The sequence below is a fragment of the Electrona antarctica genome (genome assembly GCF_951216825.1).
Source record: "Electrona antarctica genome assembly, chromosome: 13".
Taxonomy (NCBI): domain Eukaryota; kingdom Metazoa; phylum Chordata; class Actinopteri; order Myctophiformes; family Myctophidae; genus Electrona; species Electrona antarctica.
In genome coordinates, this window is record NC_136794.1 from 21,275,842 (window position 1) to 21,292,472 (window position 16,631).

Here is a 16,631-nt window from a genome sequence, read left to right on the forward strand (position 1 = left end):
ATTTGTCTACTTTTGTGTGTCTAAAACTCTCATACACTATTTAACAATGTAAGCTTAGGTTAGGCTATAGCCTATTAGCGATGCACACATGTAGGCGCGCAAGTGCGCGTGCGAGTACCGGGGGGAAAACAATCACCATTACACCACTGCTAAAGTGGCAGCCTAAAAGGGCCATTCACACTGAGCACTATAACATAACTGCAGCCAGACAGCAGTGTTTTGAGTAGCCTGCACCGCTCAGTTCACACAGGTGTGATTTTTCTTATTGCTTGGCCCCGTCTTATCGCTGCTTGCAGCTATATTTTTGCATTTTCCTTTTATCATCACACAATTGTAGACTATATTATACATGTATAACTTAATTAAAACAATGACATAGTACCATTAGCTATAGGTTAGGTGTTTTAATTTTTGTACAGCCCATAAGGGGTCAAAAAAATCTGCCTTAGGCTACATCATGATACAAACTTAATTGCCTTAGGCTTTAACTGAATCTTCCTAGAGATCAGTAAAATACTGTGTGTTAATAATTCATAAGCAATTATATATTTGCGACTGTAGCCTAGTTGTGTCTATTGGGGTTGGTTAGTGATGCTTGGCTTGGGACGGACGTCCGACGAGTCCGACGACAGAAATGCCTACATTTACCAGATCCCCGACGCTTCGAGGGTTTTATGATCGACACCGTTTACAACCAATGACAGAGGAGGTATTTTCTCCTCTCCACACGGTCTCCACTCGCTTCTATGTTCGGTGAGCTGAGGTTAGATTGTGCTAGAAGCATACAGTGTATCGCCTGCTGTCCGTTATAGCTACATAGATTATTCTGTCGGAGAACAGGTGCATACCTTAGACATATCTTATTTTGCACCGACTGCATAGAACTGGAACGTACAAAATGACGCTGTGCGGCCAACTCATTGAGATTGTATACTGTACGTGACGGGGCGACTGCAAAAGAACTAGGGGCAAATTATATTAAGGAGTGCATAAATAGCTTTCATCTAATCGAACTGGACTATCAATTGACTGTGGACCACCGAGATGGACTGTCTGGCTAGTGAAAATGCGTGGTTGCTACGCTAATTTATTCAGTTTTCATTTAATAATTATTGTCTATTATAGGTTATGTTTTGTTATGCCTATTCAACACGTTGTTGGAAAGCAAGACTGGAACAGGTCATTTATTCACTGCACCAGTATTTTCTGTAAGTACTAAGTAGCATGTTGTTATTTTTGCTTTATCAAAACAATGCTTGAATTCATAGCCTATATGACATAGGCTAATATAAGTTATGACAGTGATGAATATGATGATGTTGGTGGTGGTGATGATGGTTAGTTTCAAGTTACCGGTACCCTTTTATCCAGTGTGGGCTATGTGTAGCCTACAACAGGTGAGTACCATACATTATCTCACAGCAAATGATAAAATCAACATGCATCAACATTACACATTAAGTATAAATAAAATAGATGTTTGTATAAAAAATAATATTCAATGTTACACTTAGCAATGAGAATTATGTTGCAAGTTGCACATGGTTTCTTATTACACAATATACTATTATCTATTGGTGAGAAAATGGTGTGAGGCCATGTTCAAGAGCACACTCATATGACACACCTGTACCTTTGTTGTTGTTGTTGTAGTAGTAGACTAGTGGTGTTCAGAGCACTTAGATTTGGTCTTAAGAGGATCATCCCTCGAGTCTGATAATCACCTGCTGTTCCTGCTGGTAGTAAAACTAGGAAAACAAAGGAAGCACTGCATTTGTCTGAAAGGTTGTTGGTTTGAATGCCGTGTTGTGGGTCGGCAAAAAGCACAAACCAACACATGCCTAAAGTGTGCCACTAAAGGCGCCTGCCTTTAGCAAGGCATTCAAACTTCAGTCTCCTCCATGGGAAAACGTGTTCACTGGCCATTTGGCCAACCATGAAGGTTGTTGTATTGGGACCACTCCCACGTGTGAATGTCTTACTGTATGAATTCTAAATAAGCTATTGGGGCGGCTGTGGCTCAGGAGGTAGAGCAGGTCGTCCAATGACCTGTGGGTTGGCGGTTGGAATCCTGGCTCCTCCCGTCTACATGTCGAAGTGTCCTTGGGCAAGACACTGAACTGCACGTTGCCTCCAGTGGTTGCCATCATTGGTGTGTGAATGTGGTAAGTGAGGACGCTGGCGTTGACTGTTCGCCGCTTCACCTCCAAATGTATGAATGAATGGACCATTGTAAAGCGCTTTGAGTAGGCAGTAGAGTAGGCACGTAGTGCATAGAAAAGCGCTATCAAAATGCAATCCATTATTATGATTATTGCTGGAAAACTGATTAACTGAATGCATGCACAGCACAGCCACAGCACAACAAAGATGTAGACAGTGGTACTACTGTAGGCCTATACTATTCTAATGGAATTGGTGGAGAGCACCATACATTTCAAACACCTCTCATTAGGCAATTGGTGTGGATCTAGTTATGCATGTTTGGATTACTCAGGGATAGTAATTACTATTGTTAGCACAATCTCACATTCATTTTGCGGTACCATTGTTAAATAAATCATCAATAAATATATAAATACCACACTGGTGGCTCAGCACCACACACGCACGCACGCACGCACGCACGCACACACACACACAGCAGAGGATGGCATGCAGTTAATGACGTCTAAGGCATGTTGGTGTTTTCAGTGGGATATGTGGCTGGCTGGTAATGAGTGGAGACCTCATTGTAGCACACTGCCCAGTGGACAGGGAATATTCATTTGTACAGATGGTTGGACTAATGACCCAGGCTACTTCAGGGGAGGCTATGAGTGCGGCACCGTGAGCGGCCTGTAGTGTTGTTGTTGGTGGCACCAGACCTAAACACCACTCTGCCACTGATAGGCCAAGCAGATGGTCCAAGATCCAGACAGACATGGTCAGATTGCTGAGGTGGAATTACCATACAACTCAGTATGATGAGAGCGCAAGTGTTTTATACATTCATCTCTCACCATCATTTCAGAGTCAGACCAGAGTTATTCTGTTCATTTTCTCTCTCTACCTACATTTGCAGGTTGCACTGTGTTAAAAGTCTATAGTGCGCATGTTTGGCTTTCTTAATTAAACCAATTAGTTGATTAGACTGTGATACTTAAGAAAGTGTGTGTTACGACTGAGCCCATTAAAGCATCCACTTATTTATTGGCATTGGAATACAGTATGTAAATTTAAGATCACATCTGTATGTCTGTGATCCTTCCTTTGTACAGTGTGATCTGAGCTGTTGATATGGACGGACAGACACAGTCTTGCTTTTGAAGGAGATAATGGTTAGCCCAGGGCCATGGTGACAGCTCTTGTGATGGACATTCAGACAGAGACCATGGTGTGTGTCAGTGTGTGTGTGTGTGTGTGTGTGTGTGTGTGTGTGTGTGTGTGTGTGTGTGTGTGTGTGTGTGTGTGTGTGTGTGTGTGTGTTTGTGGAGTGCAAAGCCAACAGTAGTATATGCTGCAGAAGTAAGATAAGGACATTTGTCAAATTCCCCTCAGGAGATGCTCAAGGTAGCGTGCGTTGATACGGAAGGTAAAGAGGAATATGGGAAGCTATTGCACACGCAAACACTTACATTAACACATCTGCATAGATACACACAGGCCACAGATGCATGATGTGTGTGTATATATGCATCTGCGCAAAGCAACAAACAGATCTCACATGCACACACACACACACCCACACAGCAGGAGTTATATTGACTATTGAAATACAAACATCGATCGAAAACAGTCTCTCAAAGTATGCATCTTAGACATCAGAAATTTGAAAGGGTTCTGAATAGAGTCTATTAGCCTGACAGAATGAATCTGAATGAATTTACTTTGCTCTGATATCCTTTGATATTCAAATCAGCATACTGGATCTTCAATGTACTGTTCTATGCACTTTATATTGTGGCCACAGTAAAATCCTCAGTGTTCATTTATCCCTTTAGACTCAGAGTGTAAATGTAACCAAATGGACCCTGAAGCTAGCTTTGGTTACATTTGTAAACTCAGTTAAATGAACATCAAGATTGTACAGTGTCAATTGGATGTGCATTTATAAATTATGCACTGCCGTGTGCCACCTATGTTTACGTGCTGCTACTTTAGAAGCTTGAATCTGTTTCTCTCTTCTCAAATGAAATAAGTACTTTACTAGTTACATTTTGTTTCTACATTCATATCAGCTTGTAGAAGTAGGCTAGATGCTCCTTCACCAGTCTATAATTTCGGCATAAGTGAAAGTCGTGTTAGCAAATAAATGTATCTTTCATCTAGACTGTAGTGAAGCATACATTCCACTGAGGCCTCTATTCCCCACAAACTATAGTAGGAAATCTGTCTCCCTGATCTTGGTAACACAACCATTGTAGCGACAGAATCCTCCTAGTGAGAATTAGCTTTCTCCTTTTCCGTTAACCACTTAAACCCTATATACTTTGTTGACCGGGTTACCCCAGGGGTCTATACATGGTGTCGTGAGCTGTCCTCCATCTGCAGCAAATTTCTTCTGCGAAAATAGCCGATTTACTTGTACTGTACATCTGCTATTCTTGCTGAATGTTCCTCTGTTATGACATGCCCATAATTGGGAAGCTGCTATGGTAAAGGTTAAAATAATGTAATCCTTGAACACACAAGGGTGAAGGGGACAATACTATTGATCCATTTTAAAAGTAGTTATTGTCAGACTTAAAGGACACATTTTCAACATATCTTCATATAACTGGTCCTCACTCCTCACTAATGCTCATTATAAGGAAGTACCATGTCTGTATTTGGTCTGTGTCTCAGTGGAGTTCTGTGAGAGTTCTGTGAAGTAGAATTTGACCGGCCTGCGGCCGGTCTCACTCTAGCGCCACGCCATGCCATCCAGGTGGCCAGTGTACTGTACCATACTGTACTGTAGCAGGTTGTACTATATCAGGCTGTACTGTACCGTACCGTACCGTACTGTACTGTGCCAGACTGTACTGTGCTGTACTGTACAATACTGTACTGTACTGTACCATACTGTACTGTACGGTACCACACTGGTACTGTACTGTAATGTACCATACAGTACTGTATTGTACCGTACCGTACCGTACCGTACCGTACCGTACCGTACTGTACTGTACTGTGCTGTACTGTACCGTACTGTTGCGCCCTGTGTGTGTGTGTGTGTGTGTGTGTGTGTGTGTGTGTGTGTGTGCATGCGTGCGTGCAGTGGAGCGGGGTGTGGCCTAAAATGTGATGTAATTTGCATCGCCGTGAAATGTTGCGCAATAACATGGTATTTCATGCAAATGCAAACTGTACAGTAGTTATGACAGTTGCGTGTCTGGACAGGCATGCTGTAGGTGTGCATGGTGAGATATGTGAGGTTTGGTAGGAGAAGACGAACAAAGGTGCACGTATAAACAGGGGCGCACAGCTTTAATTAGTGTGGCAAGATAGTTCAGAAACCTGCCTACCAGTGAGGTATAGGTTTGGTCGTTTCAAACAAGAATTCAACCTTGTATTTTATTTGTATTTATTATTATTATGCAAGAGGATAGAAACAGAAGATTAACCGATGCGCCAATGACGTGAAAAGTCTGTCTCCCATCCGCTTCAATGTAAACAGATTTACTCAAATGCATTTATCTCTGATAAGAATCAAAGATAAATGCAGGAAAGGATGGCGTTTTTGGTCAAATAAGCTTTATTCACAGCCCTTAACTAAAGAACTGATGATCGTGGTTACAAAATTGATTTTTCTTGTGAAAGAATATACGATTGTGCAGCATTTTACAGTCATTGTTTACTTCTGGTTCCGTGGCAGTGGTGGAATAATTAATTCATGAATTAATACCTGGTGTTACCAAATTACCAAATGTGCTTGCCGATGATATCACTGGTAGGGATGTTTCCGAACTGTCCACAGCACTCATCAGAGACACAAAGTGAATAGACAGAAATTATGCCATCTTAATGAACATTAGTGAGAGCCATTTATATGAAGCTAGGTTGAAAATAGGGGAAGTAGTCCTTTAATTGTCATGTTTCCTCATGCAAGATGACTACGCCATGGTATTTTCATGTATGTAAATCATTTGTGTAGCAAGACTGAAATAATGATCAGGATCAAAAAATGTCCCAGGGAAGGGGAATAAACACCTTAACCTAAAATTATATTTATTATTTTGCCTTATTTTTACCCTCACTTTCTCTCTCCCCCATTCCACAGTGGGATGACGGCATGACGCCCATTCGACACCCACCTTCAGTCTCTCCCCTGTCTCCTCACCCTCTCGTCTCACTCCAAAACCCCCATCGGTGGTTGATACGCTCCTGACACTTCAACCGCCTGCCCTGCCCTGCCCGTCTGTCTGTCCGCCCTCTATCTCTCTTTGTCGGACCACCCAGCTTGGCTGACATTCCAGAGAGGTGATGCGGAGGTTTGTCTACTGCAAGGTGGTTCTGACCACCTCATTAGTGTGGGTTCTCGTGGATGTGTTCCTGCTGCTCTACTTCAGCGAGTGCAACAAATGTGACGATAGGAAGGACCACTCGCTGCTCCCCGCCCTCAGAGGTGAGTGCTCCTCAGCGAGCCTATTTCACCTCTGGCCTGGAGACGCAGAGACCCATAGGGGGCCTAAATAGGGATCCATCCATCAGTGTCCAAGCTCAGGTGGGAGAGATTCATTTCTCTTTCTCTTGAGACTGGCATTAGCAGTTCTATGATGGCTGTACTGTAGCGTCGGCCGCATCTCCAAGGGTTTGGGACAGATCCAGGTCCTTTCCTCTGCCTCCCAGCGGGAACAAAATGTGCCAATCGACCTGAAACTACAGCAGTGTCCTTCCCTTCTTTAGCACTCAATTTCCTTTACATGGCCATTCAAGCAGGTTTCCAAGAAGCTTGGGGCAGAAACTTCTCGGAGACACACAAAACTCTACTGCTGCCGAAAAAGAGCAATTAGCATTACAAACGTCTTGCTTTAAGACAAGTTTAAATGTGTCAAATACTTGAATTCATGAGCTGTGTTAGGGCAATAGTGCAGTACTGTGATTGCTTTGAGGGGATTAACTCAAAATTAGTCCAATGAGTCTCAATTAGACATTCTGTTCAGGTTCAGGCTGCTGACAATTATGCAGCCATTCATTTCTTTGCTTTTTACATTTTCAGGCCATGGAATCAATTAACACCCACTTGATTATGTATTGAATGTAATATAAAATATTGTCCATTCAGTCTATTGTGTCTCTTAAGACTAGCTAGTAGCTACTAAACAATTGTAGTTTGTAAACCCATTATAAATCTATTGTATTATATTATTGAGTTCCACAAATAGATTTAATTGATCAGTCTGAAATAGGCCCATTTAACCACATGGTCTGGACTAATGTATAAATACTATGCCCATATTGTCAACATATGTCTACATATAAGCTACGGTGACCACATGGTGTACTGAATATTCATTGAGATGATCAAATTACCATTGACACTGAGAAGGTCTTGTGCTTTCTACACATATATAGATTTCAACAGGATTTTGTTTCAGAAACCATTTAGTGGTTTTACATGATGTAGTTGAACTGCTCCATTCCATTGCTCTGGTAGTATTGCCATGTGTCAGACAAAGTGTTTTCTGTCACTGGGGCTGGTCATATCTCATATTATACTCACCAGGTGTGAAACAGTTTTGCCATTGAATCAAGCAGTGATCAATGTGGTGCTATGGGGCTGGGATTTGCTTGTTGGCAGTGAATCCTTCCTTGACTCTTATTCAGGATGATAGCTTCATGTACTAACAACGTAATATAATGTCAAATTTAGTTTGTATAACTAAACCCACCAGCTTATCTGAGTCTCAGCAAAGTATATGAAATGGGTTTTGTGAATTGTTTGTACAGGTATGTGACACTAACTACCCATGTGTAGTTAGTGTACTGATACGTTCTTCAGTGATTGGCAACCATTGTGACCCCTGAAATACTGTCGAAGATCTTTTTGGCAGGTGCGAAGCAGGCTGGCCTACATTTGCACGCACCACTACTGACGACCGTAAAGACTAGCAGCCTAGTCATGATTGGCTGCCGCCTAAGCCAATGGGAGTCTGAACGGCATAAAAACTCATACTCTCAACACCGCAACGCGGAGCGAGTGGCAACAGCAGCTAATGAGCTTGTTGTACCTGGCAGTTTTGACTGAGTCATTTTCTTGTTTTTTTTTACAAAAAATCCATCATGTGCAATGACTCCTGGAATTCATCTTTTCCTCATAAAAGTACAGATACAGAATTTGTGTACCTTCAGTTGTAGAAAAGATAGTTGCAATGTACTCTAACCATTAGCTATTGATTTGAATGTGATACTAAAGGGGTTACGTCACTATTAAGATGGCAAGGGGAGCTGAGGTGAAAAGATCATACCACTCTTGTAAATGTAATATATGGGGTGTGTCGAAAAATCTGCTCTTGTTATTCTCAGAATACAAAAAAGAACATCCCCAAAAACCTCAAACGCATGAATTATTTAGATACAGTACTGAGGAGAGTTGCGCACCACACAAAGCTTGCCCTCGTTCCACAGTGCAGGCACGCACGCACGCACGCACGCACGCACGCACTCACGCACGCACGCACGCACGCACGCAAACACACCCCAACATACTTCACAACTGGTCCATCTACTGCAAATCATCCTTTGCCGGCAGATGTTTGTACCCCGCTTTTTGTTTTTGTTTGTCACTAGCATTGCATTTAGCACCAAGGGAGGAGCGGCACATGATGCAATTCTGGAGGGCGTTGAAGCCTTGGATTCTGATATGGCGGGGGATGAGTACGAGTTTATTTGATACTTGTATGTCATGCCAGCTGGGTCGGACTGGGAGGAGGAAGAGGTTATAAGAGAGGATGAAAGAACAGGTTGCGGATCCAGTCTATAAAGAAACCTAAAACTCCTAGCAAAGATTTTCCTCTGTAAATTAAATCTAGCATGAAAATAGCCTGGAGATGCTAGAGGCCATCCTATGAGAATCGGATAACACAACGTGAGCTGCCTGCACATACTGTACAGACAGAAGTTTTACACTTGGAATGAATTTATTTGAACTTATTTTTTGATGTTGTTCCAGTTTTGATTTGAACCATTTTAAACCTGGCCTCCAAAAATAGAAGATCTAAAGCTCTCAACTAAGGATGTCCCGATACACTTTTTTTGTTTCCGATCCCGATACCACAATTTCTGTGTTAGCTGATACAGATACCGAATACCGATACCAGAGAGTACTATTTATATCTTACCGACCGGGAATAGTGTTTATAGCTATCTAGCTGAATATCTCATGTTGTTTTTATAGCAGACTCCTCACTCTGTGCACTTGCAGTTTGGGCAACTCGAAAGCAAACTCCACATGCTCCAACATTTTATTTACCTGCCATAGTGTCAACCCCTTACCCCTGTGTCAGATTGGAGGTTAGATTGGCATATTCGCTGATACCGATATGACCCGATATGACCAAATAAGGGCCGATCCGATACTTTTCCGATACCAATACAGTATCGGGACATCTCTACTCTCAACGTGTCAGAATGGCTATTTCCACGTGACGTGACACTGGTGTCGTATGATGAAGTGCAAAGTAGGGCTTAGGTGGTTTTAAAGAAATGCATTGCTAAAAATCTCAATTCATAATAATAAACTCACAGTTCCAGACGCCTCCGCATGTGCCTCATCACATGAAAACACAAAGAAACGGGTGATGATGTCCATGTTTGTTTAAAACTACACCTGGAAGTGATCATATCTCTACAGAGTGCAGTCAGGGGGAAGCTTTTTGCTGTAATGGCCCAAGATCAAGCAGCAGCCAGGGCCAATGAATTATGTTGGTAGCCCTTAGGACAAAGCCACTGTTTTCTTCCCTTAGTTATAATTTGTGGTTTGTGGCCATCATTTATAATGAATGCTCTTTGTCACGAGGTCAGTAAGGGTGTGTTGGGCTGGGATTCCTTTTCCAAGGGTTGCCAACACGCGTTGCTAAGGGAAATCAGTTTTCCTGGGGTTACAGCCTGGCCCTTGACCATTCATCTTATTCCAAATAGGCTTAATTTGATAGTGGCAGTTAAAAAACACCATGCGGTCACAGTGAAGGTGCCAGAAAATGAATATTAAGTTGGTTCTCTTCACATCTGAAATACATATATATTATATAGGCTACTGTATAAACATTATACCTCCCTCTTTATACACGCACGCATGCACGCACACATACACATGTGTGCGTGGCTGCGCGCATGTGTATGTATGTATGTATATATGTATGTATGTACGTACGTATGTACGTCATATTGGACGTCATATTGGAACTGGGGACCCCCAAAAATAACCATATTTGAACTGAGGACCCCTACCCTGACAAGCACTTGAGGCTTAAATGTAATTTGACTCGGTTCCATAGAAATTTACAAGCTCACAATGCCTTGCAATCCTTGATGGTTTACTATATTTTAGCTTTACACTGTAGCTCTTCCCTTCTCTTGTCATAAAACCTTCTAAAGGCAATAATTACATCAAATGTAAGCATTTCCCTGTAAAACGGCTGATCTCTGATGATCCGTCCCTATAGGATGATGGATTGGCGAGTCCGGTAAGAGCATGTGTTTGATGGACAGTTTGGTCAATAATTCCACTCAGCTCCGTAGCCAAGCACATCAGGTTAAAGCCTATGTCCTAATGGAGAGTGTCAGCGGCACCATAGAGAAAAGAGCCGGATCAGTCGAGGCCAACAATTCGACATACACCAGCCCATCTCCAGGAAGGGGTTAGAGGGAATCCTCTTAACCTGAGGCCATGCAGCCAGTGTGAATTGTGTGCCCCCTTTCATGGAAATAACTGCCTCTACTCTAAGAGATTATTGAAGAGAGAGAGAGAGAGGGTACTGTCTTATGTACGTGGGAGGTTATTTACGACCGTGCAACCCTGGAGTGATGAAATCAGATCTTATTTTGTTAGGGATCATTCTATCGATTCTACTTTTTCAATTAATAGAATAATCATGTAACACATTTTTTTATTAGATCTTATCTCGCATCTTACGACTGTGTTAAAGCCACACTCTCCACCTACAACAAGGATGAGTTCATTTGGAGTTCATCCCATTTCCACTGGAATCTTTATACATTATATAGCACTCTTTCTAACAACAGTAGAACACCTACAGTCGTGTGATCTGCAATTCTGACCTCCGGCACCAAGAAGAAGGAGGGTGAGTTGGCTTTCATGTGCTGTATGTAATATTCTCGTCCTTCCCCCCCTTGTGTTACAGCTGTGATATCGCGGAGCCATGAGGGCCCAGGAGAGATGGGCAAATCAGTGAACATACCCAAGGATGACCAGGAGAAAATGAAAGAGCTCTTTAAGATTAATCAGTTCAACCTGATGGCCAGTGACATGATCGCACTCAACAGGAGTCTGCCAGACGTCAGGCTGGATGGGTGAGTTAAACCAGAGTTACAGGAGCATTCAGTGATTTGGGTGATTTGGAAAACCACCCAGTCCGCCCCGGTAACAAAATGTGCACATGCACACGCTCTACAGTGGGGGGAAGTGCAACAGGCCAACAGCATGTGCACCAAGGCCCGCCCCCACTCGATCATGATTGGAGGAAGGCTTTGCCACCCGCCACCACAACTGAAACTAGGGTTTTTGACCCCAGGGGCTCACTGGGGACAGGGAGGAACTCCTTATATGGTCAACACACTCTATAGTAGGGAGGATTATCAAAAAAAAAAAAGAAAAAATAAGTGATATTTGAATGAAGTGAAATCACTGAATATACCTGAATATGCATGCAGGTGTTACTCACAGAAAGTAGCCAATCTACAAGCTCACAACGCTTCGTGCATAACGAGCATAAACGCATAAACTTAGGAGCATTTCCACGCACGCATGTGCACACGCACACGCACACAAATCCCCACTGTTGGTTTCACAGCCTCTTCTTCCATATCCTATGCTTTGATAGCTCAGTGGACGCTGTGGTGCCTTTATAAATGAGCTGACATTTCACACAATGCTTTGTGCTTTTATGCTTTCTCACTACTTATATGTTTCTAGACTCTTGCCGCTTTAGCGCTTTTATGTGTTGAGAGACATTGGGCTCTGGGTTGGTGCTGGGTCACTTGTCCGACGGCTCATTATTCTGACGGCGCGTTATTCTGCTATCCCTAACCCTAGCCGAACCCTAACCGCATACGTAGTCAGAGTAATGGGATGTCAGCGTTATAAAATGCTCCAGAATTCCATCTAGTTTATTCGACAGCAGGGATTCCTTACAATCTCAGCGGGGATGCAAACAGTACAGAAGGTGGTGTTACTACAAATGAACCATTCTTACTGTCGTCATTATCAATTTGTTAGCAGCAAGATCTACGCACAGATCTCTATACGTGAAGCCTTGGAGTCAGATTCGGATGTTTTCTGAACTGGTTTTGTCTGATGTTGACAATGGACCAAACAACAACACTGAATAATTATTAATTACGGGTACTGATTTTGACTGAATGGCTGACAGGTTGATGGGAGTGAAGCTTTGTTTACAGGCGTCTACGATCCACTTGAGCCACATAATGAAAGCCCAAAGAGCAATTTGCGTGAAACATGAGCACATTCATCTCCAGCAGCTGATATGCACAGGCATTCTCCTCTCCTGGAGAAATGACCAAAGTGATTCATGTTTATGTATTCCAATCTAACATGAATTCTCAACAGCGCTTTCATTAAGCACAGTCTGAGGTGTCTGCCAGCCAGCGTTGAGAGAAATTATGGAATAGCTTTATTGCACACCACCCTCACAGCTGCCCTTTCCCGAAACAATTTCGCTGTATGATGCTATTTCATTTTTCAAAAGTAAAAATGTTGATCATATTTGCCCATACAGTCAAAATGTTACACTACATTTGAGAGAGAATTCATTTGCATAAGGTACCCCGTATTTCCTTCTGGCTCGGTGGAAACATTCCAAGAGTGATATTGCTAATACACAGCCTGGCTTTGCAAAATGTCACCAGTCGCATGGACTGTCCAGTGGACAGTAGCCAGCAATAGCCAGCAACCACTGCCTCTGGATGGGGAATAAGACATTGTCAACTAGGCCATCCTCTTGGGCTAGTTTGTGTCATTCTGTCCTGTGAATGGAACTCATAGTATGGTGCCTGCTTGGCCAAATTTTGCCACCCTCTGCCACCTCCCACTCTGACACCACGCAGCTTCACTCTGTATTTAACATTGCTCCACTATAGCACGGTCACAGTCTCCTGACCTCAGTCATTGCTTTTGTTAGACACCCACCCAGTTCAGCAAAGGACATGCTGACATGACTATCAACCTTTTCACATAGGCTACAATATTTTACACCACATTTCCAACTAGAAGGGGAGTTGTGCTATGAGGAAGAACCAAAAAGCTACTGAGACCTGCAAGGAGGGTTTAAACATCTGCCTCGACCCCGATCGTGGCAGGCTTTAGATTGACAGCACTGGGTATGTATTTAGATGGTCACAGGTGCAGTAATAGGAAGGACACAGGTGCCAAGCTGTTTTAACCAGGCAGACCGACAGGCAGATAGAGACGGTACATCACAGCTACAGAAATTACATTGGAATAGACCGGTATGTTGATTGACAAATAAATACAGACTGGACATCCATCTGTTTGTTTCTGTGTCTACTGTGTAGGATCACTCCCTTACCCAACCGGTGAAGTAATGTGTAATAATATAGGACATGGACATTTCCATTATAATATGCTTAATTCATACGTGCCGGTGTTGCGCTGCAAGAATAGCCAATCTATTGTACAGTAGATCATGTTCAACAGAGATGTCCCCATGGATTCTACTCCCCAACATGATTCCATTACCGTAATGCAGATCGCCTGTACTTCACTGCATTGCGCTGTGCTGCATTCAACCCAGTCCTTTTTCCATTGTTGATTAGATGTAAGGCCAAGGTGCACCCGGACGACCTCCCAAACACCAGCATTGTGATTGTGTTCCACAACGAGGCATGGAGCACCCTGCTCCGCACAGTCCACAGTGTCATCAACCGTTCCCCCAGACACCTGCTAGTGGAAATTCTGCTGGTGGATGATGCCAGCGAGAGAGGTAACTTGGTAGTATGCACTATAAATAAAGGGTCAATAGTATAAACACTATAAAGCTTACAAGAGCTTATTTGCATTATTACCCCTTATTTGCAGAGGTTGTTTTTTTTTGCTATGAATTCAATTGTCATTTGCTTGTATAATTTGTTTTACTAAATTATTTATATGAGTGTTGTTATTCATTGGCACTAATGAAAGGAGGGGGGCCTAGTATAAAACTCGGAATCTGGTCAGCTACAGTAAGTATAGGGTTTAATGTGGTTAATGTGTTTCTGAGGTGTAAACAAAGCACACTGCAACTACTGTTCAGAGAGCTTACTTCTGCTAAAGGGTGGCAATAGCTGAATGGGTAGCTAGTAGCTACAATGTTGTGAACTTTGTATGCATTCATATTGTATGAATGCACAGCAGCACAAAGAGAAACCCACACAAGCATGCAGGTTTGACATCGCGAATGACAAGCAAAAGGAACAACTTTGTCTGAACAAATTTGTCTTTGGAGCCAAGCATGCAGTGATGCAACAAACATGTCGTCCCTGCAGACTTTCTGAAGAAGAAGCTAGACGACTACGTGCGGACACTTGAGGTGCCAGTGAGAGTTCTGAGAATGGAACAGCGCTCGGGTCTAATCAGAGCCCGACTGAGGGGGGCAGCTGCCACCAAAGGACAGGTCATCACCTTCCTGGACGCCCACTGTGAGAGCACCGTTGGCTGGCTTGAACCTCTTCTGGTCCGGATCAAAGAGGACAGGTGGGAACTGCATATTACATGCCTGCCTAGAATTAAAGGCACGTGCATAGGGTACAGAGTTCACGCCATTCATTTTAGAATTATTGAGACAGAGAAACAAATTAGGTTATTGTTATTGATGCAAATGTATCCAGATCCCAGTCTCCTGTGCTCTCTTATCTTCACACAACACCGCATTAAACACACTAAAAATACAATGCAAAGTTCCAGGCGGTGTAGAGAGGCCAGAAGCACTTGTGACTAGTTACACAAACAATGAGATGTTTTATTTTGACATGGCTGAGGACAGTACACACACAATCTCGAGTGCATCTTTGCGCCTTCTGAGTTGAATTAACACTCACGTTTTCTGTTTGCTGTGCAGTACTGCTGATAAGAGTGATTATTCATTCTGTTAGCTTCTGTTGCTGCCTCAGAGGAACATCTAACCCAAATTAGCTTTTTGTTTGGGTGAGCTGTGCTAGAAGTGACGCAAATTGCAGATGCCAGCTCCAATCCAGAGTAAAAAATAAGTGGATGTGTGATAGCTGTGGCATATGCTTTTTCAAAGCAAATGCTTTCCCAGTACAAGGCGAAATCTGATGGCTTGTTTTGACTCTAGTCATGACTCTAGTCATGATTGACGGGTCTTATATTGTGTATTGTATTATTTCTGTTGAGCATGTGGGATATCCCTTTAGTCTTGTTTCATATCTGTGCTTTGCAAGAACAGGGGGAAGGTAAGGTTCCTGTGTGGAAGTGTGATGCTATAATGGAAAGAATGATGATAATTTTGCAATGCCTCATCTCTTATCTGGGGTCAGACATTCATTTGCCGCAGGTGCCTGGCAGAAATTAGTATCATATTACACAGACTATTATATTATAGAACCATTAAACCTTTATGCTCCTGCACATGTATCGATGTGTGTAAGTATGTTCAAGAGCATAGAGGTGCACATACTGATTAGATTCTGTGTGCAGGAAACGTATAGTACTTGAATCTCGCGCGCCTGCGGCGCACTCGCATCTACCGTCACACGGTCAGTGTTGTTGTTGTTTCTCCGTGAATTTCGTGTGTCTGAGTGAGAGGCACACACAAACCGTACATTTTGAACGAAGACAGACAGCGATGTGCGTTTGGTCACTGACCGTGTTGTTTCTGTGTTGTTCCGTGTTGTTGTTTTTTCTACGTGAATAAGAGAGACAATCCAAGCGGGTCTGTGGTGTTGTTGTTTCACCGCAGTTGGGGGAAAGCCCCGCGGTGGCTACTGACCGTCTTTTGTCCGTGCTGGTTACCTTTCCCTTTTTCGATGCGATACAGAAAAGGGCTCTCTCACACTTTCACACTTTCAACACCGAGCTAGAGAACTGCAAAAGCTGGGTGTAGGAAAGCCACGCTGTGATTGTCCAGTAGTCACAGACCCCACAATGCTGGGTTGAAGACGCAGAGGCCAAGACAGTGACGTATCACGGCGACAAAGCACAGGTGTGAACGGCACTTCCGCATACTCCACATACGTCACGGTGTATGACTTGCTCACCTGAGCTGGCGCACAAAGTTGTGCGCTCCATGGGCACAAATATGTGGGCGTGGAATTCTCCCAAATGTAATAATATGTGTGTTTCTGAGTGCATCTGACTGACAATTTTAGCTCTAAGACTTAAGGAGAAGGCAAGAACATTAGGGTTGTCAAAGGCATGACAGTTTAGTTGCCGATTAAATGTTATACAAATA

At 43.0% G+C, this 16,631-nt stretch overlaps 1 protein-coding gene across 1 annotated transcript in view; it reads left to right on the forward strand.

The window, feature by feature from the left end:
• Positions 1–6,374: 6,374 nt before the first annotated feature.
• galnt13 (polypeptide N-acetylgalactosaminyltransferase 13) overlaps positions 6,375–16,631 on the forward strand; it is a 33,704-nt gene continuing 23,447 nt past the window's right edge. The window contains exons 1-4 of the mRNA XM_079518257.1: positions 6,375–6,589; positions 11,328–11,496; positions 13,999–14,165; positions 14,707–14,914. Of these exons, the coding sequence (XP_079374383.1) occupies positions 6,448–6,589; positions 11,328–11,496; positions 13,999–14,165; positions 14,707–14,914 (686 nt within the window). The 5' untranslated portion in view covers positions 6,375–6,447. The remainder of the gene's footprint in view (positions 6,590–11,327; positions 11,497–13,998; positions 14,166–14,706; positions 14,915–16,631) is intronic.